Source organism: Bufo bufo, chromosome 2 (assembly GCF_905171765.1).
Source record: "Bufo bufo chromosome 2, aBufBuf1.1, whole genome shotgun sequence".
NCBI lineage: Eukaryota > Metazoa > Chordata > Amphibia > Anura > Bufonidae > Bufo > Bufo bufo.
The window spans coordinates 97,296,933-97,318,623 of record NC_053390.1 but is presented as its reverse complement, the minus strand read 5'-3'; the positions used below and the strand labels follow the sequence as shown (position 1 = coordinate 97,318,623).

Sequence of the window (21,691 nt, the reverse complement as noted above, 5' to 3'; positions counted from 1 at the left end):
CTTTAATGCCGCCCACATTCCTGTGGTTATTAAAGATCGCTCTCTCAGACCAGGGCCGGCAGCTGTTCCATCCGTTTTCTACACTGTCTATACGGTCACTGTATATAATTTCATTGTGTAATACTGTTGAGGGGGCCCTGACCAAATTATTTTGACCTCCTCCTCCTGGATGGGCCCCCTCTGGGTCAGGGCCCCAAAGCTGCAGCTTCCTCTGCTTCCCCTATAGCTACGGCCCTGATTAAAACACATTCAATAAGTCCACTGACTGAGCTTGGTATTGCAGTTCCCCTGAGTAGAGATGAGTGGAAATACTGAGCTCAGCTCATGGAGAAGTCTCAGTTTGACAGAGTTAAAAAAAAAAACGATAAAGGCAGAGAGGTTGTTAAAACAATAAAAAATGAGGGCCCTATTAGACTGAACAATTTTCAGGCAAATTATCGGGAACAAGCATTCACAGGAAGCCAGTTGTGGACAGTATGGCCGCATTGTACCCGACTACCGCGCAGGCGAATCACAAACACAACACAACTTCGCAGCGCAGTCGTACCCATCTACAGCCCCTATGCGCTCTGTTCCAAACTCCCTCTGCTCCAGCGCAGTCGATCCAATCCTCCGGTTAGGCTTTGTTTACATAACCACAGCAGTGACGTGCCTGTATATTGCACGTGACCGCTGCAGCCAATCATTGACCTCAGTGGTCTTGTGCCGTATGGCGCTGAGACCAGTGACTGGTTGCAGCAGTCACATGCAGTATATGGGATGTAATTGCTGCAGCCAAGAACATGATATCATGACTGTAGTGGCCGGGAGTGCAGGAGGTTCAGAACAGCGAGTAGAACCTTTTTCTCTATTCTTTTCTTACAACCAAGATGTTGTCCAAGAGTCTAAAAATTAAAACTAGCTGAAGAAAAAAAAGCAAAGATAAAAAAAAGAAAGAAAAAAAAGCCATTACCCAACTGTTAAATCCCCTGCAGCTCCTGAGTTGATGCTAAGGTGGTAGATTCCCCCTCTGGTCTTTTTTTTCATTTTCCCGTAGAGATGATGATTAAGTCAATGCATGGTATGTCATTGCTCCAGGAGAAAAAAAAACTAACTAAAATGACCAATGGAGGCCACAAAAGCATTGGCACAGGATCATCAGATCTCACAGGATTTCTTTTTAATTATATAATGCTTCCTGCAGCTACTTTATTTCTTACACTGTCTGACAAACCTTTTAAAGGAAACGTGTCCTCCAAAAACAACCTATTGTTTAAATCACATTTTTAGGTTTAACATATTTTTTAAGAATTTTGGATGGCCTTCTTTTTAATTTTCCATGTCAATATCTATATTTACACAAAAACCATAAAACCCTGCAGTTTTCCCACGGGGCACTAAGCCTAATAGGTGCCACTTCTTGGTCTATACAGATTACTTTACTGCAGTTACCTGCTTATCTGTACATAGAGGTTATATTATTACAGGTAGGATTAGACTGACAGATAAGACGGGATCCACCATCCACAATAGATGATTGTCAGAGGTCATCTATTTTTTCCTTGTACAATGATCTCTGCACAGGTCACAGCGCATGCCCAGAAAACTCTCCCATAGAAGTTAATGAGGTCCCCTCTTGACCCTTGTGTCTATGGCCCAAGGGGCTGCCGGAAAGCAACTTAATGCTTTCTAAATGCTGTTAAGAACAGCTCAGGCAAGAACGCCGCCCCTGTAATAATGTTCAGGAAATAGAATTTTTAAAAAAATCTACAAATCAGAAAATAAAAAGGATTAGGAAAAAAGGAGAGGTGTTACTATCTGGTTCTAACTGGCAGATACACATTTTGGTGACAAGTTCCCTTTTAGGTTCAATTCAAATAACGACTACTTCTGCTCGGTATAATGTGCTGCTATTTGATCTCTAATCTACAGTTTATGTAAAAGGTGTCATCCAGTGCTGCACAATATATTGGCGAAATAAATAAAAGCCATCTTGTCTTTCACACACAACAGGAATTCAATACACAGATATCTGGGATCACTCGAGACTAATTTGGTGCAAAATTGAATTGTATTTTTTTTTTTTCAATTAAAAATACAAAAGAGTGCAACGTGAGAGTTACCAGATAAAAAGTGCAACAGATCTTGTATCTTGGGTTTCTTGACCATTCTGCAATATCCTGGCTCTCTCCGTTAGCTTGGGTCAGATCAGTCATTCATTACAGGCAGCCATTGGGAAGAAGTGGACTCAAACTGCTTCTATAATACACATATACACACCCGACTGAGCTGGTAATTGCTCTTGGCGGAGTGCCTTTCCAAGTATCAGTATGAAAAAACTATAGTCTCACAGGAAAGCTTTAACGCTAGTGTCAAAGTAGCCTAAAGTAAAACGTTTTTCATCCAGCATCAGTTGACTGAGTTGTAATCGAATATAGAGTATTACCTCACTGACTTTATTCACCTCTTCCTCCTCCTCTTCAGCTTCTTCTCCAAAAGAAAGTAAATTGAAGTTTCTGTAAAGAAAAATGAAAAACTCACTCATTTGAATTGCCAAAGTGTAATGCCTAATTGTCCCTGTGGGGGTGCTGTGGGAAAACTGAAAACTTGCTTTCTTGTTTCTCTCCAAATGGGGGTCACTTTGTGATCAGCTTAGTGTCAGAGGAGACTTCTGACAAGGAGGGAATGTCCATGGAGGCCATTTGAGAAAAAAAAAAATGCAAAAAAACAAACTGTTGTCCTTAGCAACTGCTGTTGGATTTTTCCAACTTAAGTTCATAAACTGGGATGACCAGGACTAGTTTTAAAGTGGTTCTCCAGGAGTTCAAAATTTATGTTCTATCTTCAGACCAGGTCAGATTCTCCTAGAAAATGTATGAATAAATTGACCACTGTGTTACCAGTTGGTTGCGAGTGTCTGACGCTGATCAATCAGTGATGCCAGTGCCAGACTACGCAGGACACACCCGTCTGACCAAGGCAATGGCGATAGCCAAGTTGTCAATGTAGTCATGTGTTCAGGAGGAATAATAGAGAAACAGCTATCTTTGTTAAATGGAGAATGCAAGTAGTCCCTAAGGCCAGACACACACGAGCGAATTGAATGTGAGAAACTCGCAGCGCGTGGCAGTGTGAAGTCTTGTTCTGACAGTACCGCACAGCATTAAAATGATTTAGAATGCTGTGTGACCCTAAGAGACCTAGAATCTACTAAATACACAATTCCAGGACTCTCAGGGTCACAGTGTGTGAGATCCTTATTATGCTCTGCAATCCTGTTAGACGAGCGGAGGCCAGAACAGGACCTCACACTGACACGCGCTGAAAGTTCCTCGCATTCAATTCACTTGTATGTGTCTGGCCTAAAACAGACGTATCAGAAGTGGAGAAAAGTCCTTGTTAGGGTCCATTCACAAGTCCGTTTTTTTTCTTTCCTGATCTGTTCCGTTTTTTGCGTAACAGATCTGGACCAGATCTGGACCCATTCATTTTCAATGGGTCCTGTAAAAAAATCGGACAGCACAATCTGTGGTGTCCGTTTCCGTTGTTCCGTTCCGCATGTCCGTTTAAATATAAAACATGTCCTATTCTTTTCCGCAAAATTCGGATCCTGGTACAATACAAAGTCAATGGATCCGCAAAAAACGGAAGACATTCGGATGTCATCCGTTTTATGCGGATTCCATTCCTGGAAATTACATTTTAATTTTAAAAAAAAATTCTTTTTTTTTTCCAAAGAAATCCAAACAACTTTATTTGCTTATTGAAATTTATACATGTTTCCGTTTTTTGCGCAAAAAACGGATGACATACGGAAACATTTTCAGGAACAACGGATCCGCAAAAAACGGACCGAAAATCGGGATATAGAAAAATACTGACGTGTGAATGTAGCCTTAAGGTGCTTTTTTCTTAAGCTATGCCCCGATACTTGCATTTCTTTGCATTATTAAGGCCTCATGCACACGAGAGTATGTATTATGCGGTCCGCAAACCATGGATCTGCAAAATACAGATACTAACAGATTGTCAAAATGCCTATTCTTGTCCGGACAAACGAAGGACACGTAAAATTTAGTTTTTTGCGTAAAGCACATGCGGGCAGCATTATGGTGTGCGGTCCACATTTTGCGCGTCCGCATTTAAATTAATTGGTTCGAATCCGATCTGCAATAAAATGTGGATGGGATGCAGGAAAAACAAAAACAAAACACGGTTATGTGCATGAGGCCTAACGCTGCAGATCTAGCCATCATGTGTTGAAAAGCTGCCCATATAGAAGAGACTGTATGTACCCCGCCAGGCATAAGGCAGCCATTAACGCGCATTATAGGGTCATTTATAAATCCCGACCAGCGTGTGCTGTAAACACGCCACTTTGTTAATTATTAGGCTCCGTTCCTATGTGATTAAGTCCTGCTCCTACAATAGTGGACTCCAGGCTGTCAGCTGCATCCTGCCGGGAGCAGAACAAGACACGGATTATTACCTGGCGGTTTCTGCAGAATGGAGAATTAATGTACAGGATCGAGAAATAGGGTTAATTACAGATTTTTTTAAAGAAATGCAAAAAGGGATTAGAAATGATAGATATATAAATGTCCCTTTCTGAAGACCACAGAGCTATGAAAGAAAAGACATAACCTAATAGCTGGGCAAAGACTCCATACTGAGGTGCACAAGGTACAGACTGATAAATGAGGCCATTGTTTTTCTCCATATGGACCAGTGTATCGAGTACAATACGTAGTATCTGGGATGATTTTGTGTATCGCCTAATTTATTTTCAAGACCTGTTTTATCGGACAAGCCTGTATGCGACGCTGCAAGCTCCAGAGTCGTTCTGTGGTGCAGGCTATCCATCCCCTTCTTTTAATACTCTACTGTGTGGGCCTTCAGTTCGTCCTTCTCCACATCTCATTCCAATATGGCTGTGCAAACTGAGATTCTAGAAACAAATGCAGCTTAAAAAGGACATCTGTCAGTGTTGTAGCTATGAAACTGGCTGACCTGTTACACGTGCGCTTGGCAGCTGAAGACATCTGTGTTGGTCCCATGTTCACATGTGCCCACATTGATGAGAAAAGTGAAGTTTTAATATTTGCAAATGAGCCTCTAGGAGCAACGGGGGCGTTGCCGTTACACCTAGAGGCTCTGCTCTCTCTGCAAGTGGATAGAGGCCGATCTTCTGCTCATGTTGACTGATTACAATTCCTCTGATAGCAGGGTTTCCTTCACATGCTGAGTAGTGTTGGGCGAGCATGCTCGGCCGAACACCACGTGTGCTCGAGCACGATGCTAGAGTCACCTACTGGCCCTCACTGTAATGCCGTAGCCATGTTGGTTACTGGCATTACAGTGATTGGCTGGCCGGAAGGCATCATCGGATGCTATATAGCACCCGATGACATGTAGTTCGGCTCAGTCTTAGTCAGGGAGAGCTGGAGAGCAGAAGGGACAGATAGTGTAGGGACAGGAATTGTTTAGTATTGAAAGGTGTTAGAGATCCAAAAGTCCTTTTCAGGACTATTGTTTTATCTGGCTGCAATTTATATTATTAGCGCAACCTGCGCTAAATTGTGTGCAATTTTTTGGCTGCTGCTGACAGGGACAACCTCTGCTACATCTGTTGTGTTACATTAGCGCATCCTAAATATCTGACATTCAGTCTAATTTATTTGCGCATACACTTACAAAACCTGTGCTACTGTACATATGACATACTTGCAAACATATATACCATTTAATATGCTCAAGGCGAGCAGTAAGGTATGGGGAAGTGGCCGTGCTGCTGTGAAACTGTGCCTGCTGCCAGAGCACAAGAAACACACTCATCCACGATATCTAGCTTCATGTCCCAGTTTGCAGGGCGACGCAGGACACCACTCTCGAAGTCACACCAGTGGATTGCAGCAGATAATGCTTGCAGTCGGTTAAGCACCACCCTGTCTTACACAAAGTCCAGTCTCAGTAGCCAAGAGTCTGGTCAACAGAATCCTTACCCTGATCCTCCTTCCTCCCACCATAGAGAGTCGTGGCAAACAAGTGGTCCCACACTCGGATATTCCGAGGAGCTCTTTTCATCGCCATTCCTTGATTTGGGCCTCTCGCCAAGCCCGCGTGAAGAGGGACATGAGGAGATCTTGTGCACTGATTCCCAAACTCTTGAGCCTCCACAGTCAGAAGTTGATGACGGTGGGGAATGGCAATTAGTGTTTCACAAGGTGGATGATGATGATGAGACACATAAGTCAACGGCAATTAGTATCTCAAGAGGTTGATGATGAGGATGAGACACAGTTGTCAATAAGTGAGGTTCTTGTTAGGTCAACAAGTCAGGAGGATGACCAGTGAGGAAGTGGAAGAAGAGTTGGTGGACGACGAAATCACTAACCCAACCTGAAAAGGTGGCAAGCCGAGCGAGGACAGCAGTACAGAGGGGGAGGGATCCGCAGCACCGCAACAGGCTGGAAGAGGCAGTGGGGTGGCAAAAGGGAGAATGCGGGCCACACCAAAGAGGCCCGCAAGTGTTCCCCGGAGCACCCCCTTGCGGCAGAAACAAAGCTTTCATAACCTGAAATTCGCTCATCTTGAGGCATATAATTTATGGTACTAGGACTGGGCGATTAGGACACTATAATGAAAGCCAATTTTTGCGGCAGCTCTGAAGGGTTGTTATTGGGAGAACACCCACCTACACCTATAGATCTCACCTATAGACCCGGGCGGTTTCATTACAGGACACATCTTAGAGAAAAAAGTAAGAAGTGTAATGAACCTTAAAGAATGTGTAAGGAAATGCAAACACAACCTCTGATCATCTAAGGAACTGCAATCAGTAAGTCCCAGGCTGTCAGTACCTATCGGGAGAGGGTGACAGGGTGTGTGTGTGGTGGGGGGTCCTGTCAGAGTGCGAGTCTATTGGCACCGGGCAGGGGGGCTGTCAGGGCCAGCTCGCACCGGGCAGGGGGAGTCTGGACTGGCTGGCATAGGGCAGGGGGTGTCAGGACAGATACCGTGGTGCTGCTGGGCATCATCAGCATTGAAGTCCATGATGTGTTCCGGCAGCTGCTGGTGCTCCTGCTGCTCCATGGGGGTCGTTGTGCAGGACGTCGGGCGGGTGCTCATGCCTCTCCTGCAGGGCGATGGGCCATATCCTATAACACCCGAAACCGGGCTCCGTCAGATCGCGCTCTGGTAGCTCCCTCCTTGAGCGGTCACCGCGGGTGCCTCCTTTCCAGCAGGGTCGCCAATGACACTCCATCGTTCCGCGCTGCTCTGGGCCTGACGTCACACAGAGTGTCAGGTCACGGTGTGCGTACGTACGACCATGGATGTGCTGTGGAGTGTCCGGAGGCCCCCTGCTGGAAATGTGAGTATTTGAGTATTCCGAGCGCAGCCGGAGACCATGGAGCGGGAGTAACAGCAAGCGCTTCACTCCCGCTCCGTGGTCACGTGACACAAACTAATCCTCGATGCAAAAAATTTGCATTATGGATTTTTTTGTGTCGAATTACTCGATTTAATCGAGTACGCGTTGCAGCCCTACTGTACACGCACCAAGAAGTTGTGCCTATAAGGCTTAGTAGTCAGTGTGAAAACCGCAGGTTTTTATTTAATTATAGATATTGACATGGAAAATTAAAAACCACGTTACACATAAAAACGTGATTAAACAATAGGTCATTTTCTGATGACACATTCCATTTAAGAACAGTTTTCCTGCTGTTTATCGCTCTGGTGATGGCATAGTTGAATCCCGAAGCTCCGAGAGAATCTGTCCACAAAGTCTGACATTTTGGTATGAGGACGGGAAAAGACGTAACAAACTACTTACTTTGTGCCTTTCACCTTTGGCTGCTTAGTCTCTTCTTCCTGTTTTTCTTTTTTCAACTTTTTAGTTACTCTAGGAACTAGGTCGTCAAATGGATTAAACAGCACCTTAGGAAAATGTATGAAAAATGTTATCAGACTTCCATTAACAGAAAACTATTTTAATGACCATGCCTTACGGGGGGGGGGGGGGCATTCCAAGTGAGGGTATGACCACATGGCACGGCCACCTTGCAGCAAAGTACCACACGGCCGTACAAACTGCAGCAGGCTCCAATTAACAAATCAGGACCACATTGCTTCAATGTTAATGGCCGTGCCGTGCCCTGTTCACAAGACGCTTCAAATTGCCCTGGAAAAAAAATGACCACAAAGAGGGTCTCATACACCGGAGGACGGGGCACATTACCCTTGTGATGGCACTGAAACTGAACACTTGATGTCAGATTCTGTCACAGGTTTTATCAAATTGCTGGGTGTCCAAGCAGTCAAAAACACGGAATTGGAGAAGGGTACTCTTATACAGAGCTATCCGCCAATAACAAATACTCGCACCATGTTAAAGAGGCCACCAACCAACACAACGAAGATACTCAGCCTCGCTGACTCCAAGGGACTGAGTTTCAGTACTCTACCTCCACCCCTGGGACCACCACGATTATATCAGCGGCCATCTTATGGGCGGGACCTCTATGTGACGGCACAGAAGATTTGCCTAACAGGTGGGCATGGCTTATGAAATATAGCATACGGCTCAGTGTCAACAGAGAGTATGTTGGTCGGTGCTATATAGTCGTCTTGCCTAAGCATTGGTCGCAAGATTGTACAGATCAAGAATGTAGGTGGGGGGGGTCATCCGAAAGCTTTTATTCATACCACTTATAATACTGGGTGTGACACAAAGCAATGTATAAAAAAGCAAGCAAAATAATAACACCAGGATCATCATCAGGAGAGTGCGGTTGTCTTTAAACAATTAGGAAAGCTCCAATTTAGGTAAATCAGACAGCATAAAATCTGTTCTGCGGCAGGTTTCAATTAAGCCCTTAATGGCATTCTCTAACGTTAGTCTTCTGAAATTGCTTTAGCTTTCTTAATGAAAAGTATGTCTATATATGTGAAGATCTACAAACAAAACATAAGAGACGAGGAGGTGCCCTCTTCGGGTGCCAAGTCTGAAATCTCTAAGATTCCACAGCTCCAGTGGTCTCCCCTCCTTTCAAAGCATTCCCCCTGTGATATGGACCATTGGACCTATTAATATACTGATGGCCTATGCTTTAATAAGTCTGGGAGTAGAAAACCGATGAGCTATAGTTATCAATATCTGACTGGTGGGGATCCAACTCTCGTCACTCTCGCCTGGCAGCTGTTTGAAAAGGCTGCAGCCTCCTCCTAGGCCAGTCGCATCACATAGCCTAGGTGCAGCTAAGTCCCATTCATAGCAAAGAAAAGCAGGCGACACCACCTTCTGGAATAAGCGTGGAACAATGGAAATACTCTTTAGAATATTTATTCTGAGATATCACACATAAAAAATGGCCAATATTATAAAATAAAATACAATAAAACATTCAATTACAATAATACACTGGATAAAAATACAATTAAATCAATAAGGATGTGGTCTCCTGAAATAATGTCTCATGAGATAAGTTGCGGCAGAGAGCTGTAAAAATCCACCTGTAGGTGTTTGCCAAATGGGACTGTCTCTGTGAGACTCTTACCGCTCAGTAGTCCCGATGTTATTAGTATATGGTTAACTTCCACGGAGCGGTGGAGAAGTGTCGTCACCAGAACCCTGGATTCTCAACGCTGAATGATGAACAAGCGCGCAGCTTGCAGTAAGTAGTCACACAACGGTGCAGGATACAAACACCGGAGCGCAGGACGCTGAATGCTGAATGTTCAGCTCGGAGGGCGTGCTCTCGATCAGATGATCCCCACTAAGATGACGGATATCTGGAATGTTCAGTTGAAATGCTTTATTCCGCTGCTGTGCCGGTACTTTGAGTTCAGGGATATCACATATGAGTTTCGTTCCCCTCTCTGTCTCGTAGGCGCCGCTCTATCAGTAGAAGAGCCGGCGCTCGATGGTTAATGCAGGCTCCTTTTTTTTTTTTTCTGCGCTGGACTTGATTTGTAGATGAGGGTGTGATACTCCTCAGAGAAATCCTTTTGGAGTACGCCTAAGGTCTGCAGTGAGACACAGTAGATCCGGGTATCTATGATACTTTAGCACGGAAAGTCAATGTCCATCAGGGGGGATCCTAGCACCAAACGCGTTTCGGGGTCTGTTATCACCCCTTCCTCACTGAGGAGTATCACACCCTCATCTACAAATCAAGTCCAGCGCAAAAAAAAAAAAAAGGAGCCTGCATTAACCATCGAGCGCCGGCTCTTCTACTGATAGAGCGGCGCCTACGAGACAGAGAGGGGAACGAAACTCATATGTGATATCCCTGAACTCAAAGTACCGGCACAGCAGCGGAATAAAGCATTTCAACTGAACATTCCAGATATCCGTCATCTTAGTGGGGATCATCTGATCGAGAGCACGCCCTCCGAGCTGAACATTCAGCATTCAGCGTCCTGCGCTCCGGTGTTTGTATCCTGCACCGTTGTGTGACTACTTACTGAAAGCTGCGCGCTTGTTCATCATTCAGCGTTGAGAATCCAGGGTTCTGGTGACGACACTTCTCCACCGCTCCGTGGAAGTTAACCATATACTAATAACATCGGGACTACTGAGCGGTAAGAGTCTCACAGAGACAGTCCCATTTGGCAAACACCTACAGGTGGATTTTTACAGCTCTCTGCCGCAACTTATCTCATGAGACATTATTTCAGGAGACCACATCCTTATTGATTTAATTGTATTTTTATCCAGTGTATTATTGTAATTGAATGTTTTATTGTATTTTATTTTATAATATTGGCCATTTTTTATGTGTGATATCTCAGAATAAATATTCTAAAGAGTATTTCCATTGTTCCACGCTTATTCCAGAAGGTGGTGTCGCCTGCTTTTCTTTGCTATACATTTCACTTTCTTAATTGGGTGAGTGACCCAATCAGCAGTGAACCCACCGCTATCCGTTCATCTTTAGTGTTGAGCCTCCCTACTTTGCCTTTTTTCTGCTAAGTCCCATTCATGTAAGTAGGCCGGGGCTGCAATACAAAGTACAATGTACGCACGCTGTGCTTGGTATGCTGTAAGCAGCTTTAGCTCTCACTGGAGTGTTTAGTTCTCTTCAAACAAAGAATAAGTGGTGGTGACGGGAATCTAACGCCCACCAGATATGTCATCAATAGTCTACTCCTAGAAAACCCCTTTAAGGTGGAATGATTCCTGCTTATGTGCAGCACTAGAAGGAGCATCAGCTAGACATTCTAACAAGAGAATTAAGAGACCACAAGGGGGCGCCATCTGTATCAGCAATACCTAGGTACGTTATAGCATTTTGTAGAGAAATGTAAAGTCACCACTCCTGACACGTCTGTTTTAATAGCTTCATGCATTCCCCATGTAATAATAATTCTGGGGCATCTATTCTTATGTCTGTATGTTGTGCCATTCTTTTATTATTACTGTTATAAGTTAAGAATGAATTGCTAGCAGTCTGCAGTAAGGGTACAGAGGGGTGTTAACCAGTTGGAGGTGTGTATCTGCGCAGTCTGACAATGGCAGCACTGAATGGATAGAGTCAGACTGTGCAGGGACATCCCCCCAACTGGTTACCTCCCCTCTGTACCCTCACTGCAGACTGCTAGCGATTCATTCTTAACTTATAACAGTAATAATAAAAGAATGGCACAACATACAGACATAATAGAGGCCCCAGAATTATTATTACACTGGGAATGCATGTAGCTATTAAAACAGGCATCTCAGGAGTGGTGACAGGTCCTCTTTAAAGGGGTTCTGAGAAGTGATATCAGTAAATGCAGCACATCCCATCTAAAGGAAATCTGTCACCACACAGCGGTAGGCTAAAACCATCAGCCTCTGCAGATCCGCGCTTGTCAGAATATTCTAATGATATCTGTACCATCTCCATATGTGCCGTCAATTTGGAGGGGAAAAAAAAGGCCTTTTTAGGTTATGCAAATTAGCCAATAGAGGCTCCACTCATCAACCTTGCTAGCTGGACCCTGGAGCCCCATTGACTGCGTAGACACCGGCAGGCAGTGGCCCTGAAGTCTCGTGGCAGCATGTTTAACTCATGCACAAATTAACCAGGGTGGATAAAAATCAATGATTTAAAAAAAATAAAAAATAAAAAAAATCTGTTTTTTTTTATTTTAATCAGATTTTATTTTATAAAAAATGCTTTTTGAGAAAAATATAATACCATCCAAAGGTTATTCCATCATGAAATGAAAATTAGTTTTTTAATTATGTAGAATAAGGCTGTATATGTTTAATTTTTTTGGTACATAAATTCCATTAATCCATTCACAATGTCATGCTCTTCCAGTTTTTGTAAGATTATTGGGCAGTTTCTCTGCCTACAAGATATTATCACAGATGCTTGGTTTACTTTTGCAGTTCTCAAAACTGAATTTGACTCAGCAGAGATCACATGCCTCTTCTTCACAGCAAAAATGTAATAACATGAACAGAGTTGAGAAAAAGACCTTAATCCTAACTCCTACAAACCTATGAATGCAGAATCAACCACTTCAGTGCTAAGTTTAAAGAAGTTCAGTGAATAGAATAGAAACAATATTTTTCTGATTGTTTGAAGTGGAATAGATCTGCACAAGAAGATGTTTAAGCAAATAACATATGCTGTACTGTTATTGTTTCAGTTAAATAAATCTATTTAAATTGTTATTATTAAAGGGAATCGGTCACCTGCTGTCACCATCGCTATGTTCACTAAAGTACCTTATTTCCAGCAGTCTTCTTTTTACTTTATTTCATTTTGTCCTTTTGATATAAAAGCCCTTTTTATGATATGCTAATGAGGCTCCAAGGTGCCCAGAAGGGCGTTTTTTTCCCTCTCCGGTGCCCAATGACGCCCCCCTGCAGTGCCCAAGAACGCCTCCTGATCCTCAAATAACCTCCCACAGCCTCAGCAAACGGTTCCGCCCCCTCCCCACGTCATCGTCTACCTTCTAGAAATGCCCCGTCCTTCTTCCTGTCTGCGGCCAAAAAACTCGCGCAGGCGCAGTACCGCCTGCGCGATTATCAACCTCCTCAGGGCAACAGCGCTCAGGTTACATCACTGGGCTCGGCGCATGCCCAGTGAGACTTTTGAGGCTGTTGCCTTCAGGAGCTTCATTATCGCGCAGGCCGCAGGCAGTACTGCGCCTGCGCGAGTTTTCTGGAAGAAGGACGGGGCATTTCTAGAAGGTAGACGATGACGTGGGGAGGGACGGAACCGTTTGCTGAGGCTGTGGGAGGTTATTTGAGGATCAGGAGGCGTTCTTGGGCACTGCAGGGGGGCGTTACTGGGTACTGGAGAGGGAAAAAAACGCCCCTCTGGGCACCTTGGAGCCTCATTAGCATATCATAAAAAGGGCTTTTATATCAAAAGGACAAAACAAAATAAAGTAAAAAGAAGACTGCTGGAAATAAGGTACTTTAGTGAACATGGCGATGGTGACAGCTTAAAATGGTAAAAGCAGGTGACAGATTCTCTTTAAAGTAATTATTATTTTTCTTCTTCCTAAGTACAACAGAAAAGTTGTCTAAATATGAATGATTAACTTATTAAACTGGGGATAAAAAAAAACTAATCTGGAAAGTTGCTATTCTAAAAATCTTCATCTACTTGCATATTATAAGTTATACCAGCAAGAATTTGTCTTCATGTAGAAAACTATGATTTAAATCAAGCCTTACTGACTAGTGATTTAAATCCTGATTTAAATCAGTTTGATTTAAATCAAATCCACCCTGTGCACAATACAGGGATGGAGATCTCCCGGCACATCCCCGTACTGCGCGAGTGTCCAACGCGCTACAGTCAACATTCAGGGCCAGGCGTGAGTACGGTGGGGGTGGGGTGCAGCCAGTAAGGTGGATGAGTGGAGTCTCTGGGTGCAACAAGGTGCAATGGCAACGCCCTCTTTGCACCTATGAGGCTAACTTGCACAACAAAATACTTTTTCCTCTGGATTGCCAGCACAGATGCAGATGGAACAGATATTATTAGAATATGCTGACAAGTGCGGATCTACTGAGCTTGATGGTTTTACCTACTGGTATGTGGTGACAGATTCCCTTTAAACCTCAAAACAGAGTTTTGACCAGAGTGCATGCCCCCCCCAAGGCCCTAGATTTATGGTCGCAACTTCAATTTCAATAATGCCATCTGCTGCTCAAGCAAGATACATATGTTTCATGCCATCCCTCATGTCCTATCCTACGTATCAGAATAAATCGTAGACATCACACATGGAAGCTTTTGCCTATAGTGCTACCATACAAGAAAGTCTACCCATAAGCAGTGACAAGCAACCATAATAAAAGAGGCTTCACGTGGAAAAGTGTATTCTACAAAGGTATATTCCATAAGAAAATGAAGATGTTAGTAATCAGTGGTAAACTGCTAGATACTTCTAGAGCTTCACCAGTAAAGGCATACCTCAGTGGTCCTTATCTTGTGTGGATTGACAGGCCTGTCTTCTTCACCAATATCCACTTCTGCTAGTCGTAATAAATTATATATGGTGTCTCCAGTTACCTGGAATACACAAGACATTGCAGTCTACAGAGTGGTGCCATCGTTCAAACAGACTCTTTTGCAGGGTGAATTTGGTGTGAATCCTGCACTAAAAACCTGCTGGGAAGCCATGTGGACACTGCCTTTGATTATTTTCAGTAGGAGGCCATGGCGTGGTCATGGCCATAGAGCACGCCAAGAAAGGACAAGTCTGTGGCTGCATAAACAGCACTGAGGCCTCCCACTGAAAACAATGGGTGATGGACTCCACGCGGCCACCAGGCGGATTTCTGATGCGGAATCCGATTTACTAAGACTGGACGGTCTAAGGATGCTCCAGATTGGTCCCAGTGGCGGATACTGGCGCACTTTTAGACCGTCCAGTCTAACTTTATACCATCTATTAGTTGGCTTACTTAGCGACAGAATTTCATTGTAGGCCATGCCTTCTTTCCCACTAAGCTGTGCCCTTTTGTAAGATGAGGAGAAAAAAAAAAGTGTCTAAAACAATAAATATGGTGACAAGTATACCAGTTTCTGGCACCGACTGTTAACCCTATGATCATGCTGCAGCCACTCCCCTGTGATTGGGGAGCAATCTGCAGTCATCCTGAGGGCCTGTGAAGGACCCAAGGGCTGTCTGCTCAGTAAGCCTGCTGTTAGGTCACAGTAGTGTTGCCTTAAAGGGGTTGGCCCACAATAAATATTCTACAGCTTTCGAACCAGCACCTGGATCTGAATTCTTTTTGTAATTAAAAATTTAGCATAGCCACTGAGTTAATCTCAAACAAAATGTATCTGTATAGAGCCACCTGTTTTTTAATCTTTGTCCTGCTCACTGATATGGTCGCACATGCTCAGTTTCATCCTTCAACTGCCCCCTTAGTTGTGATAGGGAGAGCTGAGACACGCCCCCTGAGCTGTGATAGGGAGAGCATGGACACGCCCCCTGAGCTGTGATAGGGAGAGCATGGACACGCCCCCTGAGCTGTGATAGGGAGAGCATGGACACGCCCCCTGAGCTGTGATAGGGAGAGCATGGACACGCCCCCTGAGCTGCAGCATAAAAGACACTCCCTTTGAGCTGCCAGCTTCATATAAATCTAGCAGAGCAATGAATGATTTTCATTTTTTTACATTATTCATGAGATAACCCCTTTGCTGAGGAGTTGAAAATCTGCAGCATGCTCTTTATCTGCTGCGTGTGGATGGCATCATCAAAACCCAATCCACGTATATTACTGTAAATCGGCAACTGTAACATCTGCCATGTCTGAACTTACCCTGGTAGTTGTTGTAGGCTTGTCTTTGTACTTAGCTTATTAGGAAGGGTGTACAATCACAATGAGCTTGTGTTGTCTTTTTTGCTGTTTCTTATAAATGCAGAAGAGACACTACCTCTGTCTCTCCTGCCAAATTACTATTTACAGCAAGCTCATGCTATCTGCTTTCAGATAATGTTACTGTCCTTAACTAGAATCAGAAGCATTATCCAGACCTTTCCAAAGATGGTGTGCTTGTTGTTAAGCTCATCGGCACGTCCAAGGGTAAAGAAGAATTGGCTGCCATTGTCGTGAGGTCCAGCATTTGCCATGGCAACCAGTCCTCTTCGATTAAAGCGTAGACGTGTATGGAATTCATCCTAGAAATTAGAAGGCAAAAAAACATCAACTATTGCAGAAAGCAACCACTTGAACGTCCACTTTATATTGTGTACAACCAGAGCTGGCCAGCATAATGGAAAAATTCTGAAGAACCGAGGAAAGATGTGGCTCATAATAACTCCTATCAAGTCCCAAGACATGGTCATTACCTACAAGAAATGTACAGTCTCAGGGACTACTGACCAAAATGAAGACATGACCCAAAAGGAGTCTAGAGGCAAAATTAGCTGCAATTTTAAAAAGTCAAACCTCAGTTTGCAAAAAAATAAAAAATAATTAGTCATCAAAAATCACCAAAGAAACAGCAGTCAATGGGGACAAAATTTTACATTTTCCCAAAATTGTTCAACTTAGAATTTGCTTAAAATCTAAAGTTTAAAGGGAATCTGTCACTAACATATTAGCAATTTTTTTTTTAATGAATCCATGTGTAATAAAGTACCTTATTTCCATATGTCTTGTTCTTTTTATTCTGTGTCTTGTCATTTCTTCAAAAAAACACTTTTTATGATATTCAAATGAAGCTGTAAGGAGCCCAGAGGGGCGTTATTCTTTGTCCACGGTGCCCAGGAACGCCCCTCTGAAGTGCCGTGCCCGCCTAAATTTGAAAACTAAGAACTCTTCCAAGATCGCCTAAATCACCTCCCAGAGGCGAGGCTAAGAGGCTAAACACCCCCGATCCTCCTCTCGCCCGCATCAGAAATCCCACGCAGGCGCAGTGCTGGCGATTGCCTGCGCCTGCGCGATGATAAGACGACTGAGGGCAACAGCTTCAACAGCGCCACTGGGCATGCGCCGATCCCAGCTGGCTGAGGAAACAGCGAACACGTCACTGGGATCGGCGCATGCCCAGTGACGCTGTTGAAGCTGTTGCCCTCAGTCGTCTTATCATCGCGCAGGCAATCGCCGGCACTGCGAATGCGTGGGATTTCGGATGCGGGCGAGAGGAGGATCGGGGGTGTTTGCCGCAGAGCGCGGCGCGGGGGGGGGGGGGGGGGAGCACTTAGCCTCGCCTCTGGGAGGCGATTTAGGCGATCTTGGAGGAGTTCTTAGTTTTCAAATTTAGGCGGGCACGGCACTTCCGAGGGGCGTTCCTGGGCACCGTGGACAAAGAATAACGCCCCTCTGGGCTCCTTACAGCTTCATTTGAATATCATAAAAAGCTTTTTTTTTTTAAGAAATGACAAGACACAGAATAAAAAGAACAAGACATATGGAAATAAGGTACTTTATTACACATGGATTCATCAAAAAAAAAAAAAAAATGATAATATGCTAGTGACAGATTCCCTTTAATTAATTTTGGATGAACTTACACACAGCGTCTTGGAGTGCGGTTTTCCCCTTCTCAATATATACAAGTATATCAATAATGACACTATGACCGTGCAATGAAATAATAAACTGCAGTCATTTCTCCTTGTTTTCAAGATCCATGCTTGCTTAAAAAAGCACAGGACCTGTAAGGGAAAGTTACTTACCTGCTTACCGTACTGTGTAAGCTGAGTTCACAATTCAGTTATTTCCATCAGTTATTGTGAGCCAAAACCAGGTGCGGGTCAAAAACACAGAACAGGAGCAGATCTTCCCATTATACCGGATCTCTGAATAGCTTCACTACTGGTTTTGGCTCTCAATAACTGATCAAATAACTGAAGTGTGAACTCAGCTTTACCTACACCCAGTTTGACATTGAAAATGGTCACATGATGCAAGGGGATTCTGTCTCCGCCGCAGCCAGTGATTGGTTGTAGCGTTGTCAAACCAAATGTTTACAGTGAAGGAAACCAGCAGAGCATCGCAGACCTGAATGAGACAGTGGGGAGCCAGTGCTTCCCCTTGCAGGTCTGGCCAAGTGGGGAGAAGGGGGGTTGCCAAAACCCCCCTATTCTTCGCAACCCCTTTAAGGACCCATGCACATGACCATATGTATTTTGTGGTCCGCTAAATACAGATACAGCCGTGTGCATCCCACAATTTCTGCGGGCCCCATTGTCAAAATGCCTATTCTTGCCCACAAAATAGACAATATGACCTGTTCTATATTTTTGCATGCAGACACGTTCTGCTGTCTGCATTTTTTGCGGTCCCATTGAAGCAAATGGGTCCGCATACAATCCGCAAACTAAAATAAGCATGTGAGGAGAGGTGACAGGTGCTCTTTAAGTGTAAACCTTGGTTGCTTATTTCCAGTTCATTACTCTAACAAGGGGACATCCTTTACCTCTAGAGCAGGGGTGCACAACCTGCGGCCTTTGATATCATTCTGTGCGGCCCCCAACCATCTGGTGAAAGACATGTATGTCTATGTCTTCCGGCTGCTCACATGTATCTTTCATGTATGCTCCCATTAGATGGGAATCCTGGAGGTGTAACCAGACATTTATAGTAAATACTGTATGTACAATGTGCCATAAATACAGTATTATAGTTGGTAGTACCCATTAACTTTTATTTTTGGCCCTTGGGATTCATTCAGTCTGATAATGTGGCCCCCCAACCAGAAAAGGTTGTGCACCCTTGCTCTAGAGCAAAGAAGGTTTGTACACAAACATAGAAGAGGATTCTTTACTGTAAGAGCAGTGAGACTATGGAACTCTCTGCCTGAGGAGGTGGTGATGGTGAGTACAATAAAAGAGTTCAAGAGGGGCCTGGATGTATTTCTGGAGTGTAATAATATTTAGGGCTGCAGCTAACGATTATTTGAATAATCGATTAGTTGTCGATAATTTCATCGATTAATTGGGAAAAAACACCAAATTGACAAAAAAAGGGGTTTATATGATTTTACTTGAAAAATTATGTTCAAAAGCCATATTAAAACAAATTTAGGAGCTACATAATTATTACAATTTTGCATTACAATGTAAAAAAACAAAGACAAGTTATGGAGGGGATCTGTGGATGGCGCTGTTATGGAGGGGATCTGTGGATGGCACTGTTATGGAGGGGATCTGTGGATGGCACTGTTATGGAGGGGATCTGTGGATGGCACTGTTATGGAGGGGATCTGTGGATGGCGCTGTTATGGAGGGGATCTGTGGATGGCGCTGTTATGGAGGGGATCTGTGGATGGCGCTGTTATGGAGGGGATCTGTGGATGGCGCTGTTATGGAGGGGATCTGTGGATAGCGCTGTTATGGAGGGGATCTGTGGATGGCACCGTTATGGAGGGGATCTGTGGATGGCACTATTATGGGAGGGGGATCAGTGGATGACACTGCTATGGGGGGATCTATGCATGACACTATATAGCATCGTATGCTATGTGTCATCCACAGATCCCCTCCCCATAACAGTACCATCCACAGATGCCCCTCCCCATAACAGTACCATCCACAGATGCCCCTCCCCATAACAGTACCATCCACAGATGCCCCTCCCCATAACAGTACCATCCACAGATGCCCCTCCTCATAACAGTAGCATCCAGATGCCCCTCCCCATAACAGTACCATCCACAGATGCCCCTCCCCATAACAGTACCATCCACAGATGCCCCTCCCCATAACAGTACCATCCACAGATGCCCCTCCCCATAACAGTACCATTCACAGATGCCCCTCCCCATAACAGTGCACAGATCCCCCTCCCCATAACAGTGCCATCCACAGCTCCCCTCCTTAACAGTGCACAGATCCCCCTCTACACCGGCCACATCAGTATTCAGACTATTCCTTAACTGGCAGTAACTTTTACTTGAACTTTAAATCAGCTCTATGATCTTTATTACCTTACAAATACAATGAAGCTCCAGTAACAGGCAGAGCAGGTGGCGGCGTAATGTCACTCACTCACGTGATGCGCCTGCTCCGCCCACTTTATGAATGAAGCAGGCGCGTCATGTGAGTAAGTGACGCAACGCCGCCGCCCGCTCTGACTATATACAATGCATTCGGAAAGTCTTCAGACCCTTTTTTCACATTTTGTTAGCCTTGTGCTAAAAAAAAATAAAAAAAAGTTTTCTATATTTATCTGTACTCAATACCCATAATGACAAAGTGAAACAGAATTAGAAAATTTTTAACATTTTTTTTACAAAGGAAAAAAAAAATTGCATGGACATACCAGCTGAATACCAGCCTCTTTACTATAAACCCTGATGTTTGGCTCTGGGGGCCTCCCCATTCTCTGTATCAACTTTGTGATGTTTCTACACCTTAATTGGAGTCCACCTGTGCTAAACTGGACGTTATTCGGAAAGACATGCATATCAGAGAAAAAAAGTAAGCTGCAGCGAGGAAAGAACTGCCTGTAGAGCTCAGAGACAGGATTCTGTGTTGGTTCTGATCTGGAGAAAGGTACAAAAAAAAAAAAAACACAAACATTCTGTTGCACTAAAAAGTCCTCAAGAGCAGTAAATTGAAGAAGTTTGGAACAACCAGAACTCTTCCTAGAGCTGGCCGCCCCACCAAGCTAAGGCTACTTTCACACTAGCGTTCGGGGCTCCGCTTGTGAGTTCCGTTTGAAGGCTCTCACAAGCGGCCCCGAATGGATCCGTCCAGTCCTAATGTATTCTGAGTGGATGCGGATCCGCTCAGAATGCATCAGTCTGGCAGCGTTCAGCCTCCGCTCCGCTCAGTAGGCGGACACCTGAACGCAGCTTGCAGCGTTCGGGTGTCCGCCTGGCCGTGCGGAGGCAAACGGATCCGTCCAGACTTACAATGTAAGTCAATGGGGACGGATCCGTTTGAAGTTGACACTATATGGCTCAATTTTCAAACGGATCCGTCCCCCATTGACTTTCAATGTAAAGTCAAAACGGATCCGTTTGCATTATCATGAACAAAAAAAATAAAAATTTTTTTTTTTTTGTTCATGCTAATGCAAACGGATCCGTTCTGAACGGATCTAAGCGTTTGCATTATAGGTGCGGATCCGTCTGTGCAGATACCAGACGGATCCGCACCTAACGCAGGTGTGAAAGTAGCCCAAGCTTAAAAGGGCCGTGGTAAGAGAGGTAAGCACGAACCCAACTCTGGCTGAGCACCAAAGATCCTGTGTGCAGATGGTAGAAACTTCCAGAAGGTCAACCATCACTGCAGCACTGCCCGGGGAGGGATCGAATAAACAGTGAGTACTCACTTTATCGATCCCAAGTTGCTGGTGTTCAGCTGCTGCCCCATACCCTACTCCTCTCCACTTCTTGTTCTTGGGCTTGACATGTCAGAAATGGGTTGGCCTGCCTGCTTTGCCAATCTCTGGGTGCAGCACTGACCTGCCTCACCAGTGACTGGCTGAGCGGACAATCCAAACAGTGTCTAGGACTAGGTTGTCAAACCAGAGAACAGAAGGAGAGGATTGGGACCGGAGCAACGGATAAACATCAACAGTCGTGGATCAGTAATTTGAGTACTCACTGTTACTTTGGGCCTCTGCAACACCATTTACATTTAAAGGGGTTGTGCCAAGTTTATAAGTTATTACCTATCCACAGGATAGGGGATAACTACCTGATCCGATCACCAGAACAGGAGTCCTGTTCCCCGTTCGGATTGTAGCAGCAGGTCATGCATGCCCAGTACCACTCTATTCATT

At 44.4% G+C, this 21,691-nt stretch overlaps 1 protein-coding gene across 1 annotated transcript in view; it reads right to left on the bottom strand.

Annotated features, from left to right (window-relative positions):
* CWC27 (CWC27 spliceosome associated cyclophilin) overlaps positions 1 to 21,691 on the bottom strand; it is a 285,436-nt gene that overhangs the window by 231,363 nt on the left and 32,382 nt on the right. The window contains exons 4-7 of the mRNA XM_040421330.1: positions 15,988 to 16,131; positions 14,412 to 14,510; positions 7,817 to 7,920; positions 2,426 to 2,495 (exon numbers count right to left, since the gene is read on the bottom strand). Of these exons, the coding sequence (XP_040277264.1) occupies positions 2,426 to 2,495; positions 7,817 to 7,920; positions 14,412 to 14,510; positions 15,988 to 16,131 (417 nt within the window). The remainder of the gene's footprint in view (positions 1 to 2,425; positions 2,496 to 7,816; positions 7,921 to 14,411; positions 14,511 to 15,987; positions 16,132 to 21,691) is intronic.